This window comes from Calonectris borealis, chromosome 16, assembly GCF_964195595.1.
Source record: "Calonectris borealis chromosome 16, bCalBor7.hap1.2, whole genome shotgun sequence".
In the NCBI taxonomy this organism is placed as follows: domain Eukaryota; kingdom Metazoa; phylum Chordata; class Aves; order Procellariiformes; family Procellariidae; genus Calonectris; species Calonectris borealis.
In genome coordinates, this window is record NC_134327.1 from 16,397,310 (window position 1) to 16,419,523 (window position 22,214).

Here is a 22,214-nt window from a genome sequence, read left to right on the forward strand (position 1 = left end):
GCGCTGGGCAGTGGTGCGGGGGCTGCTCTGGGCCCGGCTGTCCGCGCTGGCACGGAGGTACCGAGTGTTTTCTCCCCCCACACCTCGGAAGTGTGCGGGGGCGAGGCTATGGCGGCCGTGCCCGCCTCCTGCCCACACTAAAGATGGCGTTCGTGGCGTCCCCTCCCCGGCGTGGCGCCGTGCGTCACTTCCATGCGCCGGAAGTGGCGCCTTTCTCCCGTAGCAACCGGGAGCGCCGGAAGCGGCCGGCACGCGGAGCGGGAGATGGAGGCGGCCGCCGCCAGCCCCGTGCGCTTCAAGAGCAAGTGAGGAGCGGGCGGGGCGGCGGCTTCGCCTTCGGGAGCTACCGGGCCGCCGCAGGTTTGGGTTAACCGCCGGTCTGTCTCTTTCCCTTCCAGCTACGTCGTGTCGAGGAAGATGGAGCCCTTCTACAAAGGAGGGCGAGTCCAGGTGCGGAGGCAGCGAGGGGCAGGTTTGGGAATACCCCGTCTCCCGGCTCTGTAAACGTTCCTGGTTTCCGTTCTCTTTTTCTCCAGATAAACCGGGACGGAAAGTTCATGTTTTGCCCCTGTGGCTCCAAGCTGAACGTCATCGATGTGGAGACGGGAGCTCTGCACAGCCTCCAGCAGGTGAGGAGACCCAGCTGAGGTGCGTGAAACCGCTGAGGATTTTCCAAGGCTCCTGAGGTGTTTTACCGCTATCGCCGGCTGTTGTTCGAAAGCTCCCAAGAGCGAGAGGTGGAGGGGAGGATGGGAATGGTTCTAAACGCAGACAGGTATTATTTGGGTTGTCCCTAAGCGCAGCTGGGTGCGCTCAGTGTCAGCAGAAGTATGTAGAGAAGGGAACTCTGAGAGCACGCCGCTCCACAGGGGGTTTAACTCTGCGTTTCTTCCTTTCGTTTCCATAGGACGATGAAGAGGATATCAGTTCCTTTGTTCTTAGCCCCAGTGATGAGGTATGTGTTTGCTTCGTGGTTTTCTGTGCTGCTCTGTCAGGCCTCCTGATAAAGCCAGTGAACACTGAAAGCTGCTCCGCCTGGAAGCGCCCTGTGTTTCCAAAGACCTCTGCGGCGTCTTCTCAGTCTGTTTTCCCTTCTGGGCTCAAGTCAGACAGAGGAGTGCTGAGAGACTGAACTTCAAGAGTGTCATAGCAATGGGCATTTCTGTGCTTTCTGTGTGGCACTGAAAGAAAGAAAAATCTAATCAGCAGTTAATTGCGCTTTCCTTCGCCTTGCTTTTGCTTAGGTCCTCGTGACAGGGAGCCGAGCCCTGTTGCTGAAGCAGTGGAACTGGCGAGAGAACAAGTGCGTTCGCACGTGGAAAGCCGTGCACGTAGCGCCGGTTGCTAGCATGGCCTTTGACTCTACTTCAACGCTGTTAGCCACAGGTACGGTCCTGTTTCTGTGTCACACGATGGGAATGATACCGAGTGGCCCTTCTGCTTTTGAATAATTTGGCTCACCTGGGCACAGCCTGAGGTAGTGATCTCCTGAATTCAGACACAATCAGAAGAGATTTTCCTTAAATAAAGTGACATCTTGACAGACAAAGAGGGATCCTTTCAAGGTTCTATCTAACATATACTTAGTAAAATGCTGATAAAAATCAGGCATCTGTGAGACAGTGTGGTGTAGTTATCCTGGTGTAGAACTGGGACTCTCGGAGATGGAGGAGGTCAGGCATGACCTGTAACTTAATTGTACTTCAGGTTTGACTGTGAGCAAGGTTTTGCCCAGCTCTCTGAAAGTGTAAGGTGCTCCGTGAGCTTCTCTTGGTGTGGGTGGTTGTTATTGGATTCATTTTTCTTTCTGCTGCCTTTGCAACCAATTAAATTTTACAGTTGCTGATATGTTGGACCTCCTGCGTCTCTCTCCTCTGTAGTTTGTTCTTATATGTCCTTCTTTTCCCAGGCGGCTGTGACAGCACCATTAAGATCTGGGATATGATCAAGCAGTACTGCACACACAACCTAAAGGGATCCTCAGGAGTTGTACAGTAAGGACGAGTTGTATTTGTCGGTCGTTGGCGTTAGTGTGATGCTTGGACGCTGAGATTGATGTGAAATGTCTTGAGTTAACGGAATGTAAAGGCCCATTCCGAGCAGGTTCTGGGCTCTTCTGTTTCCTGATTTTTGAGATGTCTAGTGAAGGAGCAGGGCTGTGGCTGACTTTAGCCCAGAGAGGAAAGAGTTTTATCAAGAAATTTGTTGGGATCTAAATGGAGTATCTGTGCTTCAAGAATGCGTAAGACTGACAAAGATCAATTGTAAATATTTCTGGTGGGTGGCAGAGGAATGAAATCCTACAAAGAAAGTCCTGGTATAAATTCATGTCAATTGTTCTGTCAAACTCGTTGTGTAGAATGTATATTTATTTAAATGTTGGGTTAATGCCAGCACACCAGATAGTTTATTCTGTCCTGTTCAAGTGCATCTCCTTCTGTCTAGCCTTGTTGAGTTCCATCCTGATATCTCCCGTCTGCAACTCTTCTCCTCCTCAATCGACTACAAAATCCGCATCTGGGACCTGAATTCCAGCAAGTGTGTTGCTACGCTGGACGGCCACTTCAGTGCTGTCACCTCGCTGGCGTTTGCAGATGGAAACACGCTCGTTAGGTAGAACCTTGCAGAGGCTTAGCCTTTCTCTCCCGTTCACCCTGCCAGAGACTGGGTGTTTCTGTAGGGTCTGGGAAGGTGCTCCGGAGAGGGGAAGGACTGCTACAAGTGTTCAGTCTCTGCTTGACTGTACAAGCGAGTGACTGATTTTGTGTTTCTGGCAATGTACCGTGCTGTCACGTGGAAGGCTGGTGCTTTCTTTCACATGGGCCCTTTCCCACAATTCCAAATTTGGACTCAGAACCCGAGTTGAATGGCTTTAGCACTGAAACTGCTCTTTTAACTTGCAGTTCTGGCCGTGATAAAATCTGCATGGTGTGGGATCTGAAAACCAGAGAAAGTAAACGAACCGTCCCTGTCTATGAGGTGAAATGGCATTGCATTTATTCCTTTGAGATCCTTTGGAGTTTCTAGATCACAGTTTGTATGGTACCTCTCCCTCTTTACGTTCCTATGTGTTATGAAATCAGGTTTCTGTCCCTTGTACTTTCCAGAGGCCTTAAAACTCTGTGTCTAAAGCTGTTTATTTTCTTACTCTCCTTGCTTGGTGTGGTTGTGTCTGGGCAGTTTGAGAAAATATATGCCACCGCTGCCTCCACTGCCCCAGTGCTGGAGGAGGAAGGAAGGGCAGTCGTGTAAGAACTCTGTCCTCTCATTGTACCTGCCTGTCCTCGGTAGCCTGGGGCAGTGAGAGGGGGGTGTGCGTCTGTCGGCACTAGCGGGCTGTTGCACAGCTCTGGCGGCTGAAACGGGGCGCTGGTCCCTCGCGCTCAGCCGGTGTTTGGCCAACTCTCTTGCAGAGTGTGGAAGCTGCCATCTTGTTACCTGAAAAGGGAGATTTCTCTCAACTGGGTGTGAAGAAACAAGGGTTGCACTTTGTCACAGCTGGAAGCAAAGGTGAGTGTCCTGGCACATCGCAGCCAGATTTGGAGGCTGAGGAAGGACTGTACTTAAGACGCTGCATTGCCGTTGTTCCTGGGATGTGCGTTCTTTGTGTGGCAGAAGCCTTGGGCTGAACCCCTGAGGGCTGGAGAGCAGAGCCTGATCCTGAGTTCCTCCGAGAGTAGTGGATGAGCAGGATTGATCAGGCGTGCTGCGGAGCTTTAACTATGTATGTTTTCAAACTGCAAAAAAGTTTGATTTAGACTGAAGAAGAAAAACATTGTGGGCCTTCATGCCACTGTGATTGGATCTCTTCACAGTCCTGCCTTAAAGCTGTGTAGCTTTTTCCAGTAGGCGAGGCCAGGGTTTGTTTCATATTCGTTGGACAATCGCTGCCTAAAACAATGGCTCTGACAGATAATTTATATCATCATTTGTGTTAGGCGTCCTGAAAGTTTGGGAAGTTGCCACAGCTGCTTGTGTATATACCCAGCCTGTGCCCTTTGAGTCGAAGGAGGAGGCCAGCGAGCACAGTCTCACCCAGTGCATGCTTGTGCCTGAGAGAAACGAGATTGTCACGGTGTCCGTGGAACACAACATTGTTTTATACGACGCTCAAACTCTTCAGCTCAGGAAGCAGGTAACAACCCTCAGCCTCCCTTTTCCTCTTCCTTTATCCATACTTGAGGATCAGCTCTGCTTCTGGGGAAAGCTTTGTCCAGGGGTGCCCTCCTCTCCTGCCTGTACTTGAGCTGTTCCTTGGTTACAAGCCAGAAAGCCAATTTCAGTGGTGGGGTTGTTGGGAGGAATATTGCACAGATGCAAACATAGGAAAAGGAAAGCAGAACAGGCCTAGCCAGAAATCCCTCCCGTGCTCCAGCTTATGTCTAATATGATTTTTACATGCAGTGTTACATGAAAGGTAACAGTAATGCAGCCTCACTGAGCATTTGGTACTTCTCCCTGTTAAACTGTTTCTGTTCTGCCATCCTCAGCTCGCAGGTTACAACGATGAAGTCCTGGATGTGAAGTTCCTTGGGCCCGGTGATTCTCACATTGTTGTGGCTACCATCAGCCCTCAACTGAAAGTGTTTGAACTGGCAACGTCACACTGCCAGATCCTCTACGGCCACACAGGTGTGTGTGGTCAGCCCTGACGTGGGTGGGTGGGAGACGTGCAAGTACTTCTTTAACCAGCTTCTCTCACAACTCTTATGTGGACACTGGAGTCCTTGAGTTCTCTCTGGAACAGCATCACAACAGGTTTTTGGAGTTGTGTGGAGAAAGGATATATTATGCTGTCCTGGTTTTGCAAGCACTAGTTTTCTTTTTCAGGGTCTGTCAGTTCAGTCCCTTTCGCTAGCAGTGAGATCAATTTAAATGGGAGCCAAAGGTGTAGGTACACGAGTGCGAGCTCTGAGTGCAGTTTGGTGGCTGCAAGTGACAGACTCGCCCCAATGCCGTAAGCAGCCAGTCACTCCGTAGTGAGTGTGGATAGGTTCCCGAGTGTCCCAAACCTGTCCCCCAGTCAGTAAGCGGTGGACTCAATTCATGCATTTCTGTTGTCCGATTTCAGTATTACTTTGCATCCAGCTGTTTTTTCTTCTTCTGCTTAGAAACAATTCTTGCTTTGGATGTCTTCAGAAAAGGCCTGATGTTTGTCAGCTGTGCTAAGGTGTGTCAGTTTTCTTCATTTAATGAAACTCTTCATTTCTATTGATCTTTATGGGCAGAGTTGTATTCCTTTTTGGCAGTCCAGAAAGGGCTTTTGTTCAGATGGAATTCCTGTCTGCTACATCCCCCAAATATAAGGTTCTTCCACGATCCCTTTTTAACGTTGTCCCTGGGGAAATGTGTTTGATTGTATTTTATTAGCCTGAAAGGAGATGTCTCATTCTCCAAGCGTCTTGGTCTTGCATTAGAGTTCAGAGATGTCATTAGGGTGAGACTGAGGGGGAGCTGTGTGTAAACACCGTCTTGGAAGAAAAGGTGCCGACTGCCCTGGTACACCCAGAAATAAACCTCCGTGCTGGAATCCCAGACTGCAGCGCACCCTGCTTGGCTGTGCCTGCCCTCACCTGCTCTGACGAATAGAGACAAAGGTTCAAGCTTGAAAAGAAGTGAATAGTGAGGCTCACGGATGTGGTGAATGCATGGGGAACTGATCGCTTGTCAAAAAAGCACAGCGGTTTCTGTCCTCTCCCATTACAGGACAAAAGCCTTCGAGTCTGGCGGATGAACAAAGATGGAAGGGTGATCTGTGTTGCCCAAGGATTGGGTCACGCGCATGGGGTAGGCGCTGTCTCTTGCTCAAGGTAATAAAAATCAGACGAGGGTTTACCTTGGCAAGCATGAGTCATGGCTGCTTTGCTGATCCTCAGGGTGAATGTTTTGGTGGATTCCTGCCCCTGTTTCTCATTCGTGGTCCCAGCTTGTCATGGTGCTCTGAGTTTGAAGGAAGGATGATTTTTTTTTTTGGATGCACATCTGTCTATCCATAAGTTGTGAAGTTTGCATTTCTTTGGCAGTCTTAACTCTCATTTGCCTTAAAGAGCAGCAGCTGGATAAGTCGCCAGATAAAGCTTGAGCGATCCGGAGAGGAGGGTTGGGGAGTGAAGGGAATGTGTCTGTGAAGGTGCTTGCTTGAATAGCACGTCTGTTTATCAGCTCTTCTCTTTTCTTCGTGCAGCCTAACAGTCTGGAAGCCCAGCTTGCCTGTTCAAGAGCTGCAGTATACCTTTGTCTGTAAATGAGGAGAGCTAGCAGTGCTCTTGCCTAATGTCTGAATTGCTGGAGGCTATCCCAGGGACCTAAGTAAAATGAAAGACAGCTTGAAAAAACATTAAAGCACTCTGTTTCACATCCCAGCAGGGTGACCGAATGTGTGTAGGCCCTGGTAGGGGAGGAGAAGGCCTTTTTTTCTCTGCAGGGGAAGCCACTGTTTTGGTTCCTTACACTTGACTTTTTTATGCCTTTCAGACTGAAAGAAAGCTTCATAGTGACCAGCAGCCAGGACTGCACAATCAAGATCTGGAATATCCCAGAATCCCTCACTTCAAAAGCAAAAGCAGCCTTGATCTCCAGTCCAGAAACCCTTCATGCAAAAGTGACTGAGAGGGGTCATGACAAGGTAGAGCTCCATCTGTCATTAGAACATGCTTTTCATACTTAAATCTTTCTCTCCTCTGTTGTACCCTACGTTTATTACCTGACCGACAGCAAGAGCAAAGACTTAAACTGCTTTGCCCTCTCTGTACTTGTGTGACTTCTCTAGGACATAAACAGCGTGGCAGTTTCCCCGAATGACAAGCTCATCGCCACAGGCTCGCAGGATCGGCTGGCCAAGCTGTGGTCCTGTTCTGATTGTTCTTTGCTGGGTGTCTTCACTGGACATAAGCGTGGAATCTGGTGTGTGCAGTTCTCCCCAGTGGATCAGATCTTGGCCACCTCTTCAGCAGATGGGACCCTGAAGCTTTGGGGTCTTCGGGACTTCAGCTGTCTGAAGGTAATGAGAACTCAGACTGCCCCTTGCTCCAGGCAGCCCTTGCATGTTACAGGGATTGATTAAGGCTGTTTCAAAAAGTATGTGCTAGTGAGTGCAGCTGAAGTGTAGCAATGTGGCCATGCTGAAGGAGGAACTATCCAGGTCTAGCCTTGTTCTCCAGGGTCTTGGATGTGTAAGCTGCATGCAGAGCTCCAGAGCAAGAGCATCTGCCCAGTGTGCTCAAGCGATCTTTCTTCTCTAGCTAACCAGTGAGCAACATGGTTGACCATAGGGGAAAAGCACTTTCAAGCTATTGAAAGAAAGCTGCCTTTGCCTGACGCAGCTGTGGGCGTGAAGGAGAAACACGCAAGTTTAAACTTCAGACTCACTCTTCGTAGAAGAACTATCTTTCCCCTCCAGTAGTGTCTCGCTAAGACAATGAGAAGGCGGTTGCTACTCTGTGCCCTGTTCTGCCCAGCAGTGTTACCTCACTGAACGGGTGCTGCGTGCAGTGGCAGGGGGACCGACCTTCTGGGGAGCTGGCCCATGCAGCTGGCCGCACCGTTCAGACCGTTTGCAATATGACCTTGGGCAACGAGTTTTAAGCAAGCAGGTTGTTTGAAGAAATGCTATGAGGACAAGTCGTTTCCTACTGCCCTTTTAACCTACAGTAAAAGTCCCAAGGATAGAGGCTGCTTTTTGGAACTTACCTATTTGGGCTTTAGGAGTACATATTATCCTCTGGAAAGAGGACCCTCTTGAAAGGCCTGGCAACAACTCTAACACTTCTGAGCTTCCTTGCTGTTTTCCAGACCTTTGAAGGTCATGATGCCTCCGTACTGAAGATCATTTTTGTAAGCCGAGGAACACAACTGCTCAGCAGGTAAGTGCCTACACCAGGAGTCTAGAGGAAAATGCCAAAAGTAATCAGAAGGCAACTCTCTTAGCTGATACCAGCAGCAAGAGGGAAGAGTCTTGTGTATTGGATTTGGTTTTGGGAAGATTGATAGGAAGATGCCACGTTTATGCCAAGCTTTCTGCAGGGCTAACTTATCTTCCTCTTCCCCCGTTACGCTGTGGATTCTAGTTAGCTGCCGTGACGTTGCTGGGTTAGTGACGTGCTCTATAGTTAGGCAGAGCTAAGGCTGCATCTCGCCCTTGACGTTTTTGGTTAATTCTGCACCTGTTTGAAAGGCATTGGAATGGGACAAGTTCATCTGATATTTGAGGTGGGGCAGAGCAAGAATGGATCTGTCCAGTGATTCTTTTTGTTATGTTTCCTTCTCTTCCAAAAGCGGTTCTGATGGTCTCTTAAAACTCTGGACAATTAAAACAAATGAGTGTGTGAAAACGTTAGATGGTCATGAAGATAAAATCTGGGGTCTTCACTCTAACAAGCAAGATGATATGGTTGTGACAGCATCCAGTGACTCCTGCATCACACTGTGGAAGGTACGGTACGGCGTCTTTCTACGTTTCCTCTCTGGGTTAGTAATGAGGACGCAGTTGGAGAGCTCAGGATCCCAGCTGCTTGTTCCGCACTGTTCCAGTGTGGCACGTGCTCTCCTCATTTTCTGCACTTTGAAATTGGGTCAGTAAGGCATATCTTGGGGTTTGGTGGTGGTTTTTTTTTTGGCCATACTGTACTTGCCCAGTTGATGTAAAAACAGAGATGGGCCTTTGCAGCCTGCCCAGCGCTGGTGTTCTGAAGGTGGTTTGGAGGGAAGTTGCGAGTTGCTGGATTTAACACTTAAATTACTTGACCTAGAGATCTTGCTGCAGAAAGTGGTTTCCTAATCACTTGATGGCTAAATAAAAATTCATCTGTATTAAAGCAAGATTTGACGAAGTTATATTCTGTTTTTTTTATAGGATGTCACTGAAATTGAAGAGAAAGAGGCGCAAGCTAAACAGGAAGAGCAGATTATGAAGTAAGTTGATCCTGTGCAATAATGAGCTGTGAAACGCAAACTCTGTGCAGTGAAACTGTCCACATCTACAGCCATCCAGCTCCAGCTAATCCGAATTACATCATTTAGCTATTTAGAGGCTGTCAAGGCACAGTAGTCTCTTCTGCCTTTATCTTTAGTTCCTGCAAAGCCTTCCTATAATACTGTCAGCTTGACAATTGACTGGTTTCAGGTTTATGCACTGCTAAGATAAGCAAAGTCAAACCGCCAGAAACTTTCACTTTCTCCTGCTTCAGCCAGCGCTGAATAGTTCAGGGAGCCCTTGAACGTGCCAGGGTAATTATCTGCACAATGAGGGCACCGAGGCATTCATTGGCAAGCAGTATTAACTTCTTGGCGTTAAACCTCTGTACACTGTTACTGCCAAATCTGCTACTTTCTGTATAGCATTTTTTTCCGCTAACCAAATATTTGTCTCACTCTCTTGACCCTGATTTGTTTTCCAGAGAGCAAGAGCTTTCTAACCTGCTTCATGAGAAAAGATATCTCAAAGCTTTAGGGTTGGCAATCTCTCTGGATCGTCCGCACACAGTGTTGATGGTGGTCAAAGGTGAGTCCACGTTGTGCTCTGAAGGCATTTTTCTGCCCTCTCTGCTTTCCAGAACATCTCTTCCAGGTGGACGAAGGCTACAAAGTCTAATTGTCTGAAAGCCTCAGTTTTCCCTTTCTTTTATGACTCCCGTTTTCCTACGTGAAATCACCCCAGACAGCAAATAGCCTCCCTGCTCTCAGCCCACGGGTGCATGGGCTGAACACTTGCATGAACTCTTCATTTCTCTTTCCTGCAGCCATCCTCAAGGAAACTGATGGGAGAAAGCACTTGGAAGAGAACATTGTTCGGCTCCGGAAGGATCAGAAAGGTTTGTTGCAACACGGTTTAAGCGCTAAAACCTTTCAGGTTAGGGGCTTGTTTTCTCAACTGAAATTAAAAGAAGAATCTCCCTAGACTCAGCGTTTACCACTGAGCTCCCACCACCCTCAAGCAGGACTGCTGCCCCGGGCCAGCTTCTTTGTTACGGTGCTACTTGTGGTGCACAGCACAACTGCTCTGCGCTTGCGTGAGCGGCTTTGCCTGGCCTTACCAGCCTTGTTCAGGATGTCCCTGTGACAGCTCAAGAAGCGGTTCTGTGCGTGGCTGTTCTGCCCCTCCGGGCTCGTCAGGCACGGTGTGCGGGAGCTGAACCGTGAGGGAGAAGAGATGCTTTCCAACTTGGCATCTCCTGCGCGCCAGCGCCGTGCGTGTACAAATTTCCTTCCTCCCTAGAGGCGGTGTTAACGTTCCTGGTGACGTGGAATACGAACTCTCGAAACTGCCACGAGGCCCAAGCCGTCATTGAAACCCTCCTGAAGCACGAAGCACCAGACAGCCTCCTGCAGTACTCGGGCATTAAATCTGCTGTGGAGTCCCTGCTGCCTTACACCGGTGAGTCACGCTGCGGGGACGGGCTGTGAGCCTGCGGGCTCCTCCTGTGTTGTGAATATTCCTTGTTTGCCTTGGTCTAAAGAGAAGAGAGATTCTTGCACCCCGTTCTGGTGAGCTCTCTCTCCTGTGATGCTGACGATTGGATTCCTCTCTTTGCAGAGCGCCATTTTCAGAGGCTGAGCCGATTGCTGCAGGCCTCCATGTTCATTGATTTCATGTGGCAAAACATGAGGCTGGCTGATGCAGCCCAGCAGGAAGACGTGACTTTGTGACCCTCCGCCCACCAGTTGCTCTTTCCAGAGGGCAGAGTCTGAACTGCTTTCCCACAAGGTATGGCGACTGGACTACTGTATTTTATAATAAATTCTTAAAGTTTGAATTTCTAAAACAAGTCCAGCATTCGGTGTCCTTGGGGCTTGGTGAGAGGAAGGGTCATTCCTTTGGCCAAGCTGTGGTTTCCCTTTGTATTTTCACACCCTGCTTTTTCAGGCCCAGACACTTAAACAGCACTTGGTTTGGAGAAAAGGCAGAACCTGGCTCTGAACACGCAGTTGGTCTTTACCGGGCATTGAAAGACTTCACGGAGTTGGCAATGCCGTATCGCGTCCCAAAGCCCAGCTAGGCAGTGCGTATCCATCAGTGTTGTGTCATGAATATTTTCTTTGCTTGGGCAAAACCCAGCCTGGGCCAAGGCAGGTCTCCCATCTGTGCCCGCCCCAAATGTTAGCGCCTGGGAGGGAGATAAGCACAATTTTAATTCCCCAGCTAGCAAATTTTTAACGTATAAAAAACCAGGAGTCTTCACAGATATTTACATGTATTTTATTTCAGAGACAAAAATGTCAATAATAAAATTTAGAACAACATAAATACCTCACAAGTTGGTTAAATTGCTAGTTTCAAAAAAAATTAACAGATACCTGGGAGAATAACTAAAACTAAAGGTAGCAATCTATATAAAAGTCTTAAGTTTTCCTATAGCTATTTTTCTGACTCAATTGTAGCAAATGAGTTTAGGATGAGAACTGCTGTAAGTTTCAGTAACTATCACACCCCCTTTTTGTTCATAAAAATGAGCTCTGCCCCCCTGACCCCGTTGGGAAACGAGCTGTATTACAACCATTGTTGTTTCTGTGCCTGCACAGACATCGCTATAGGGAACGGTCAGAGATGAGGTTCCCAGCCAACAGGTTTTTTTGTTCTCAGCCATTCAGCAGATCCAGCCAGTTCATATATTTGACAGCCAGTTCTCCACTACCCAAGTTGATCTAACCTTTAAAAAAAAAACCTACAAACCAAAAAAACCCCAAAACCCCCAAACAAATATCAAAAATCAAAGAGTTTAAAAAATATATAAAATAGGGGGTTCAGGTAAATGACACTCACATGGCTGCACCATCCCATCCCTACCCAATGCCAGTAATTGTAGCTCCGGATTTCGTGGGTGACCCCGAGTCATTTACCCTGTCTGGATTTCACGCCTGCTCTCCAGGGTGGCTGCAGCACTTTGCCAGCTAACCCCGGTGTGGGGAATAATGCAAGAACGACTGTGAGATTTTCACATACTACGCTGCAGGATAAATACCTGCCTGAGGGAGAATTAACTGAATCCGAAGTGACCTCTAACTGACACGGGACCTGCCAGATCCGCAGCTGCCCTGACTCCCCTGATAAGTTAAACCACTGCACCCTCTCCCGCTAACTCCAGTAAAGCCCCTCCTGGCTCCCCGGCCTCCCTGTGCAAGCTGCAGCACAAACCGGTGCTACCCAGGTTGCATGCGTGTCCTTGGAAAGCGACAGTCCAAGCCCTGACGCTTCCCACACCACTGCCCGCGGCTCCTGCGGGACTTGGGCGAGGCGGGTGCCTGGCTCTCGGTCGTGGTGCTGGCCGGGGGCCGGGTCCGTGCCCCCCCGGGGCGCTAGTGCATGCTCGGGAGAGGGAGCAGGGCCTGGAGGGCCGGCCGGGGGGAAGACTGCTGCACGGCTCGCTTCGTGACGGTGCTGCACTTCTGGAGGATCTCGTGGGCTGAGGGGCGCACGGGCACCTTGGGGACACACGTGGCCAAGCCTGGGTCAGTGAGGGAGTAGCTTAGGTCAGCCGCAGATGACTCCACGAAGCCCGAATCGTTCCTGTCCTTGCGGGTGAGGCGTGGAGACTTGCTGCTGTGTGTGGCCAGGGCGTGCCCCAGGGGAGAGCTCCTGGCCTGCTCGACTTCGGGCAGAGACCTTGACAAGCCCGGCTTCCAGCTCAGCCGGCCATCCTGCTCGCTGCCGCTCCCCGAGCTGAGGGACGAGCTGTCTGACTCCAGGTCTGGGGTGGAGCTGGCCCTGGGCAGAGACCTTGATCTGCTTCTCGGAGAGATCACGTCCTCTTCAGTCCGGTCGAGGGAAGAGCAAGCCTGCACCCTGTGCTGTCCCGCGGCCTCACCCCGGGGCTGGGGAGCCATCAGGGAGGAGCAGAGGTTCGGGGTGGAGACGTTGAGCCCGCAGCTTATGATGGTCTGGAACTTGTGGTGAGGATTCTTGTAGGGCTGGAGGCACATGGAGGGCATGTAGCCGGTACGGCCGTTGTATCTGAAGGGGAAGGATGAAAAGCAACGCTGAAAAGAGCCCTTCTCCCAGCTCAGACCAAGGGGAGGGAGCAGAGCACCCAGGGGAAGCAGGTGAGGACTCAACCCAATGCAGTACCCAGGGCATGAGGAAGGGGAAACCGTCCCTAGCCAAGGGCAGTCAACTCAGGGGGAGCTCCTCTGCACCCCGCCTGGGGAGGAGCAGGCAAGAAGCACCTGCAGCAGGTAACCGGCTCCCTCGGGGAACGAGAGCTTCGGAAAAGCCTTCTTACCGGATCAGCCACCAGCCATCGTCGGATTTCCTGACCACCTCTACAACGACACCGTTGTTCAGCGAGAGCTCGTCTGCCTTCTGAGACTCGTAGGCCCGCACAACAAAGTACAGGCTGCCTGCAGAGAGAAGGGGGAGGTCGTTTTTGCCTTGCGGAGAAAATGCCTCCATCCCTGTGACCGACAGCGCAGCAGCCCTGGGGAGCAAGCGAGAGCTGCCTGACAAGTGTCCGTGTAAGTGACTGATTTGCTCAGAGACCCACAGCTGATGGCAGAGCTGATCAGCAGAGTCAGGGACTCCAAGCAGTGGTTAAAGTGGTGGGGTTTTTACAGAACTCATTTTTTGAAGGAGGAACGTGGTGTCCCAGGGAGCCAGAAGCAGACTTACCCTCCTCGTTTGAGCTCAAGGCATGCTGGATGTCCTTGTGGATGTCAATCTCTTCCAGGTACGAGGCTGGGAACCAGGCTATCTGCTTGTCTGTGTTTTCCACTAGCCACCATCCTGCAGCAGATAGCAAAAAAAAAAAAAGGTTTTTAACAGCCTGCAAGTAGACAGATGACCATAATCCCTGGGTAGGGGCTGCTCTGCCGCAAGAGACAGGAGGGAGATTCTGCAGAGCAGCTCAGTGCCTGGCCGATGCCGTGCTGACGCTTTGTTCTTTCCTCCCGTGTAAATCCGATGCCGTGCTGACGCTTTGTTCTTTCCTCCCGTGTAAATCCGGGTAAGCACACCACATGTACAAACACCCACCCGCACCCGTGATGCTACTGACTCGGATTTGCCAAGCTCTGAATCAATCTAGACCATCCCTCCCCGAAACTGAAGAATCCCTATCACACATACCGGTCATGTCCTTGATTAACACTTCAACAATTTCCTTCTTAGCGACTTTGAAACTCTTGTTCTTTGTGTCTTTGGTTTCAAAGGTTTCTATGCATCTGTAGCTCTGGGATGTCTGGGGGTGTGTAATAGAGGAGGGCTGCTGCCGTGGCTGGTTTTTCTTTTCCCCTCCAATTTCTGATGGCATGATCACAACACTGAAAAGTAAAGTTTAATATCAGTTTACTGAAAACTCACATGGAAGGTTGAGTTTAGTATTAATTTTGGTAAAACCATCTATGCAGTAGGCCAAGAAAAATTAAGGCATCAGAAACAATATAAACATGCATTAAAGCATTCAGTAGAACTTCCCTGCTCTGCTGCTCTGGTATGTAACTGTTGTTTCTCTTCTACTTGTATTCTATAACATTTCTCTTTCATGAAGACACATACAAACAAAAAATACAAATATGATTTCATACCTGTTTTCAGGAAAGGAAGGATCTAGGTCTTGGGTCTGTGCCTTGAAAAATTGAATCACATCTTCACCTTGGGAGATTTTAGCATCCGTTTTCAGCAGCTCCTGGGAGTAAGTTTCCAGCAGTTTCAGTACCTCCAGGCACCTGTTCAGCTTCCCGCTCCTCCTCTGCTTCACATTTGCATCTTTAAAATAACAAGACCAAAGCTGGTGTAAGACGACAACGGATCCGGATGCCTTGAGAGCAGCGTCGTTTGCCTAAATGCAGGGATGCCCTCACCTACCACCCTCTCTGCACAAGCCCAAACTATAAGAAGCCGAAACAGAAGCTGCCTCTGCCTCCCTAACATTTTTAATAGCTCCTGGTTGATACAGTTTTAAATCTAAAATTTATCTTTGTTCACACGTAAATATTGCAAGGAGCTCTGGGCCAATATTTAAAGTGTAATATTAATTTACCAAGTGTAATTATCTATTAAAAAAAAATCTTCCTGGGTTATTTTAAGTTATTTAATAGGCCCCAGCACATTGATGTAACCCAGCAGTACCATGCCACGAGCAGGGGCGAGCTGTTAATCTGTTCCAGAGGAAGGTCAGATTCAGAGACTGAAGCCTATGTCATCAGTTACGACCGTCCCCGACAGCTCTATCGTGTTTGTTAGACATCAGAGATTTGTTCTCCTTACCTTTAAACCTGGGTATTGTCCGCTCAGATCGCTTGAGCGAGCCACTCTCGATGGGGAATTTTCTCTTCAGCTCTTTCTAAAAGCGAGGAGGAGGAGAGAATAGTGATGCTTCGCAGCCCCGACACACAGCTGGGCTCCTTCCCCCCTCCACAGGATGGGAATCCTATTTTCAGGGAAATATTCACTTACATGGAATCTCTTAAAGTCTTCAAATGTCCGGTAGATGAGAATATTGTTCTGATCTGACCAAGACACAAACATCATGTAGTTCTGGAAAAATAAAAGGGAAAAGAAGTGCTTTTTTTTTAATTACAATGTTCAATATTGGACACTTTCAAGCAATCGGCATTTGTCAGGACTTGTGGTTTAGTTCTGGCTTCAGGCTGCAAGACTCACATTAAAAAGCTAAATTAAACATTAGACCTACAAAAATATTTCCGTAACCTTCGGGCCCCAAATGGGTAATCGTTGTTAAAACTGGAAGAAATTTACAACACTGTGAACAGAAAGACAGCAGAATCCAAGATAACCATTTTCTTATGATATTAAGACCATTAAAAAACAAGTCCAAGATCCCTGTCCTAGATCACAAGGCTCTAATCCCAACACTGCGGGGAAACGAGCAGGTATACCCCTGTAAGAGTAACTCAAAAAGCCCTCTAGTATCCCAATTTGTAAATATTTAAGAAGAAAAAAAAATCCACCAAAAAACCCCATTAAAGTACCTTCTGCTTTCTGCATTGCATCAAGCCTACAGCCTTCACATCCACTGGGTACCTGCCGCCGCTCATCTTCCCCAAGCCTGCTCCTCCCTCCCAGGGCAGCTGGAGGCTGAGCAGAGATGCGGCTCCGGGCACGACTCCCGTGGTTAAATATGCTGGAGCGGGAGGCAGGGCGCAGGCGTTCCAGCGCTTCCTCCTCCGCCCAGTAACGCTGGCAGAAATTCCGTAATTTGGCAAACTACCGCGTGCGTTTTAGCTGTCCCCCTGCTTTTAACATGCAAATACTCCCAGGTGCAGATGGCAGGGGCATAGTTCAGAGAGCTGGGGAGGAGAAGCATCTTATCTTATCTCATCCTTACCAGAATAATGCCGGTAAGCGAGCCTGGCCCTGCGGCTGGGTCCTTTTATCATGCCTGGGTGTCGGGGAGGTCACTGGGGCAGCAACACCTGCTGTGAACTGAAGTACGTTTCCGGGGATGGACGCGTTGTGTTTACGGCTGTATTGCACGGACGTGCCCTCGGAGTTGCCAGCAGCTCGGGCTGCGCTCACACCAGTTCCAAAAACTGATTAAGAACATGGCTTGTTGTAAAGTACAAATTGACATGTGCCAGCTGCTACAAATCTCTTTTCTTTACTGCTCTGTCCTATCTGCTAAGATATTTCACTTCAAAGGATTTCTGGTAGCTATATCGACGTTTGCATTCTCTCAGGAATTAATGGGAGATGCTAACACCAACATTGCCGGAGCAAAGGATGGGTGGCACATCATGAGCACGTGGGGTGGCTCCTGCACATCAGGATGGCAGTTTTTGGGGACAAAGGAAGTGTTTTCTCTGCAGTTCAATCTATTGATTGAACAAACACATTCCCCAGGGCATAACTTAAAAAGTCCCAGAGCTTCTCGGGTGTAAATACACGATGGAGACTCAGCTCCAGGTGCCTTGTGCTCTGTCCCACATCAAGCCGGGTGTCCGTACCCATGCAGGGTGACCGGCAGCTCTTCCCGTGGACCAGCTCCTCGCTGCCCGGAGGCACTGCAGGACCGGTAATTACAGCCCTGGAAAGCCTGTCCTTTCACTGAACTGCTGCCTTTAGCATGCCTCAGGTTATGACTTGGCTGATGGGCATCCGTGTGATCAAACCGCCTTCTCCGTCCTCCCTCCTCCTCTTCTTTGATGAAGTCTAGATTGGATCATTATCGTTATTGGAGCCCAAATTGAGAGGCTCAGCCCTGCCGTCCCTTTCATTTTCCAGTTACACCTGGTGTCTCAAAACCCTCAGCAACAGCTGTGGATGATTTTTCATCTACCAAAAAATCCCCCAGAACCTGAATAGGAAGCCAAACAAGATTCCTTCTGGATGGCCAGAAAATACAGTGAGTAGGACCTTGGTTTGCGTTTCATGAGCACGTGGGGTGGCTCCTGCACATCAGGATGGCAGTTTTTGGGGACAAAGGAAGTGTTTTCTTTGCAGTTCAATCTATTGCTGCTGGATATCTGTCCTCTGTTGGGAAGGGAAAGTTATGCAGAGAGCACTCGGTCCCGTGCGCAGATTTGGTGGGAAAACCCCTTTGATGGCATCTCCAGGGCACTTCCTGGCTCGTGAAGCCAGACGGGAGCTGTCCTGCGGAAAGGCAACGCAAAGCAGCTCGCTGCCCTCAACAGCCCCGGAATCGGACCCTCCGTCCCTCTGTTCACAGAGGGTCCAGCAAAAGCACGTGCTGTTAAATCTACCCGGTTCAAAAGGTAGGGTTTTTATGGAGAGAGAGGAGATCGCTTCATCCAGCGAGTTTATTCTTTACGATTGTGCTTATCTAGAAGCTGCCAGTCTCTGAGGTGGCAAAACCCTTCACGACTCCCTTCATCATACCCACGCTCACGGGCTTCTCCTCGGCAGCCAAGCCGGGGCCAAGCTCTGTGACGTGGCTTCCAGAAAAGCTGGAACCAAGCCTCTCAACAAAGCAGATTTGATCGGTTTCCTGTCTGAGAGCAAACACAAAACACAATGTATTTCCAAGAGTGTAAAGGTTTAAAACATTTACCCTGAATGGGAAGAGCCAAAGACAAGATCTTGGAGGAGCTGCCATCTCTGTGTGCACAGGAGATGGCCAGGGCAGGTTCAGACAGCACGCTGCTCCATGTCGGCAGGTACTGCGGGTCTCGGTGAAAACAAGAAGAGTAGGAAACAGCCTTGGTTTTGGCAATTGCTAGTTCCAAAGGCTTTGCCGTATTTCGCCATTCTCGGAATTCAAGCAGAAGTGAGGCGTGGAAAACATATAATGAAATGTTACAACAGGAAGGTGAAACTACGTGGAGGTTCGCAAGTCACCTGAGGCTGCAGAGCCAGCTGTGCAGTTTGGAGAGCTGATTTTCTGGGGGAGACTGGCTGGTGGTAGGGATCTCAGATAAAGCGAAGTATGAGCAAAACTGCTCAAAACTCGATAATTAGTTTTTGAGAAAGCGTACTGCAGAAGCAAAGTACTGCAATGCAGAACAGGGGTGGGGGAGAATGGCCAGGCACTACTCAGAGATAACAACACTTCTGGTATCACCCGCGAGAGCTCCGTTCAAGGCGCTGCAGTTGTTATAGCAGTATCGGTGCCTTGTTGTTGTCAAGTTTGATGTCAAGAAACTGTCCACTCCAGAGACTGATCTAATGAGTCACGTCATGTCAGTCTACAGTGATGCTACCTTTAAAAACGAAGGAAGGGCCGTGCCAGATTGCCTGTGGGTCGGCACAAGCGCTCCTCAACAGCATTACTGCACCTCCTTCGCAAAACCCTGACAGGTCAGGGCCATTTCTGCTGGGAAGGAGGGAAAACGGATTAGAAGAGGCCATTAATTCCACTTCTTTGCCGGATACATTTGAGCACACTTATAAAAAAACAAAACCAAACACCATTTTCCTGACATTGTCAAGTTTACTTTGCCTCTTCTACTACTTCCATATTATCCTGCCATAAATTGGTACCTCCTTATGTGTAATTATTAACTGAAGGGTAGGAGTAGTCTGCCCGGAAAAAATAAAACTCGGCAAGTATGCTGGGCGCTGCTATTTCATCATCAGTATTTATTTATGTAGTTTTTGAGGACAGCAGTTACTATGTCCTTTAGTTGTTTTACAAGACATCATAAAAGAGATCATAAATTAACAAGTAATATATAGGAGCGGACTGTCCAGGTTTGGCAAGACTGAGGAAACACGTTTTCCTCCATAGTAACTGCAGACGTTTTGCAGCCACGCATGCCTCGCAAAGGTGGAGCTCTGCCTCCTGCTACTCGAGGAACATCACTACCACCATAAAGAGCTGCTCTGGGTATACGAAGTACTGTTTGTGTCACAGAAGTGACTAATATGTAGTCATGGGGAGTCACGCCAGAGTCCCTGCCCCGAAGAGCCCATAGTCTGAAGGACAGGGTGGATCATCCAGTGGCTTCACCGGGCCGCCCCCTCCGCTATTTCCATTACAAGACCAGCTTCCCTCCACCAAGCGTAAAGTGTCCATGACAATTAAACCCTGAGGGTCTGGTTTTCTTTTCATTTCACTATGGATCAGGAATAATTTAATCCAGTGGGTTTAACCAAAGTAGAGCAGCCTGGGGGGACAAGTGCCTGGACCAATCCTTCAGGGCATCCGACGAGAGCCAGAAGCAGAATTTGAGCCCTCGGGGGTAGCCAAAGGCAGCTCTTCACCAGCTCCACCGCAGCCATTTTCAAAGTCTAACAAGCAATGGCCTTGTCACAAATGCACACACATGAAAAAGAGAAGGGGCCGTGTTATGAACATCCTTTACCCGTTACAGAAGTCAGCGCCGGGCTGGTTAGCGACCTGTACATCTCATGGCTGCAGATGTGTGGGACTCTGTATCATGCATTTCTCTTTCTATGCCCAGCACAGGAGGAACTGCTACTGGTCAGGCTCACTGACCGGGGAAAGGCAAAGAGAGAAAAAGTCCTCAAACCACCTTTGAGATACTACAGCTGCAAGAAAGAGATATGGAAAGGAGCTGCAGGCACAGCCAAGGGGGGCCCTCGCCTGGAACGACGCCAGTAGGAGAGCTTCATCTTTTCCCACCATCACCTTCAGGATCAAAACCTGCCCTTTACTGTTCTTGAAGGTCACCTGCGATAACACATGACCTATCAGCACCTTTAATGAAAAGCCCAGCTGCTGAAAGCTGATTTTAAGAGTACAAAGAGGTTTTAGACTTCCAATAAATAGACCCTTATTTAAAAATAAAAAAAAAATCAAACACCGGAGTTGACAAAAATATCCTTCACCTCATAAACAAAGGAAGCAGTTGAACTTTCACACAGGCTGGGATGAAAGATTTTGCAATATCTAATCCAGAAGAAAGAATTTCATTTCCTCCTAATTTCAGCAGCTGCTGCAGGCACTAAAGCATTTTTCAGTGGCCAGCGGAATCCGATTCAGAAAGACTCTAAGCACACGCAGCAGCACGGCACTTCTCCACCCCAGAAGCGGCTGCATTGCAGGAGCTTCAGAAGATGCCTGTCCATCTTCAATGCAGGGGTTCACTGACTACTCATAGGCAGATTTACTTCATGATAAAAAAGGCTTGAGCATGAAGAGCTGTGGTAACTGGCACTGTGGGTACAATAGCGGGAGCTGGACAGCAGGTATCTGCACCGGGGCTGTGTGCAGGACCTTCCTTTCCAGCTGATGAACTTGCAGTGCCTGCACAGCACCAACAATGCATTTTGCAATACCTGCAAGCCGTGTTTGCATTTGGATCACAGTGAATTGCGGCAGCTTATAACGGTTGCAGTTATAAGAGACTGAGACCAAAGACCCGTTACGGCTGAGCGTGTTTCTCTGTTCTCCACCAGCTCAGGCTGGTAAGGCAGCGTTTCCTGGAAGAAAGAAAAAGTAATTTTGCAGCGCTGCTACCTGAGCTATCTTAGAAACAGCCCCAGCCAGCAAGGCCTTCTACGGCAGTGCTGGGGAAAAGACAGTGCTCATTTTCTGCAAGCCCTTGATCTGCCTTTTCCACAAGGAAACTGCAGGCGATCGCCGTAGCTTTGTGAGCCAGCACAAGGAGAGGCACATCAGGGGCTGGCTTCCTCGGCCACTTTCGTTCTCCTCTCTGCTCTGTGCCTGTTTCTGCTTTCCTCTGCCACCCTCCTGCCTCAGCATGAGTCCCACTCCTTTTAACCTGCAATCTCCTGTGACGGACTCGTGCCTGGGGCATCCCTGGTTATTGCCCCTGTGCAGGAGACCAGGGCGTAGGACACGGGGATCCCGCCCCCCCCCAGGTCACTGACAGCATGGCCGCAGCCAGACGGCTGGTATAAATTCACAGCATCACATCAAACTCCCTCAAACCTCGCACCGGCCGGCTGAGAGGGGTAAAAGCAACAGAGCAAATCTTCCTTGAAATGCCCTTGGGATCCAGCTGCCCAGCCCAGGGAGAAAGCAGCCTTTCGCAGGAGGTTTGCTCGCCACCCGCGGCATGATGGACAGGCCCCTGTTTACCGAGCACTTGTTCCAACAATTTCATAGCTCCTTTGTAAAAATGGCATGCTTTTCTAAGGTTATGCAAAGGACAAAAGCATGATTCAAGAAAAATTCCAGGGAGGATGACAATGTAAATTAAGCCGCTGCAAGAGAAAGTTTCCTACATCATTTCCTAGAGAAGAAGAAAAAAAAAGGTGTTTGATGAGCGCATTGCGTGGTACGAGGCCAACGCAGCGTGTGTACGTGCTGGGACCCAGCTACGGGATGTGAAGGGAGACGGAAGGCAGGGTTGAGTTTCCAAGGGGTTTCAAGCCTCGAGGGGGCTGTGCCTCCGCATTGCACAGCCTGCCCCGCATGCTCTGAAATCCATCAGGGAAAATCCCAGCAACACAACCTGTACGGCCAACAGCAAGCGAAGCAAGCACCAGTGAACGTATGGAACTACTGTTTTCACTTGGGCAAAATCTGTTCTTACTTCATGCTAAATATGGTAAAGTCTGATCAGAGACAACACCGTTGTATTCCTCCCAGATTAGTCAGAGAAATGCTCATCCTATTCTTACCCTTTCCTCATTCCCCACTGCCATCGATCAGCAGAATATGCAAAGCGCCTTATGTCTCCTGGGGTTTCCATCAGCGCTGGTAGCTCAAGTTAAAAGTTCACCTTTATTTCAGAGCGAAGACAAGACCTTTGTGTTCCTTGCCCCCTTCAGAAAACAGTGAAAACAATATTTAATCTTCACACAAAAGCCTGGTGGGGAGAAGAGTAATGTGGAAGGAGAACTGTTGTTTCATTAATGTTTAATTCTTAACGAT

The 22,214-nt window shown here is 49.2% G+C and overlaps 2 protein-coding genes across 3 annotated transcripts; one reads left to right on the forward strand and one right to left on the reverse strand.

The window, feature by feature from the left end:
- The first annotated feature begins 220 nt into the window (after positions 1 to 220).
- Positions 221 to 10,751, forward strand: TBL3 (transducin beta like 3). Of its 2 annotated transcripts, none has more exons than XM_075165548.1 (22): positions 221 to 305; positions 399 to 450; positions 537 to 629; positions 908 to 955; positions 1,245 to 1,386; positions 1,910 to 1,994; positions 2,446 to 2,613; positions 2,904 to 2,979; positions 3,414 to 3,510; positions 3,939 to 4,135; positions 4,491 to 4,632; positions 5,112 to 5,170; positions 5,707 to 5,810; positions 6,475 to 6,625; positions 6,770 to 7,000; positions 7,792 to 7,862; positions 8,275 to 8,431; positions 8,852 to 8,910; positions 9,396 to 9,499; positions 9,738 to 9,809; positions 10,181 to 10,372; positions 10,532 to 10,751. In XM_075165548.1, exons 1-22 carry the CDS (start codon positions 265 to 267, stop codon positions 10,642 to 10,644), a joined length of 2,454 nt encoding a protein of 817 aa, XP_075021649.1. In that variant the 5' UTR covers positions 221 to 264; the 3' UTR covers positions 10,645 to 10,751. The 2 variants fall into 2 exon arrangements, with proteins under 2 accessions (XP_075021649.1, XP_075021650.1); XM_075165549.1 differs by having other exon boundaries at positions 10,214 to 10,372.
- Positions 10,752 to 12,291: 1,540 nt separating this feature from the next.
- NOXO1 (NADPH oxidase organizer 1) lies at positions 12,292 to 15,512 on the reverse strand. Its single transcript, XM_075166055.1, has 7 exons — positions 15,386 to 15,512; positions 15,197 to 15,272; positions 14,515 to 14,695; positions 14,057 to 14,250; positions 13,601 to 13,714; positions 13,215 to 13,332; positions 12,292 to 12,946 (listed from the first exon to the last, which is right to left on the reverse strand). Exons 1-7 carry the CDS (start codon positions 15,458 to 15,460, stop codon positions 12,292 to 12,294), a joined length of 1,413 nt encoding a protein of 470 aa, XP_075022156.1. The 5' UTR covers positions 15,461 to 15,512.
- Between the last annotated feature and the right edge of the window lie 6,702 nt (positions 15,513 to 22,214).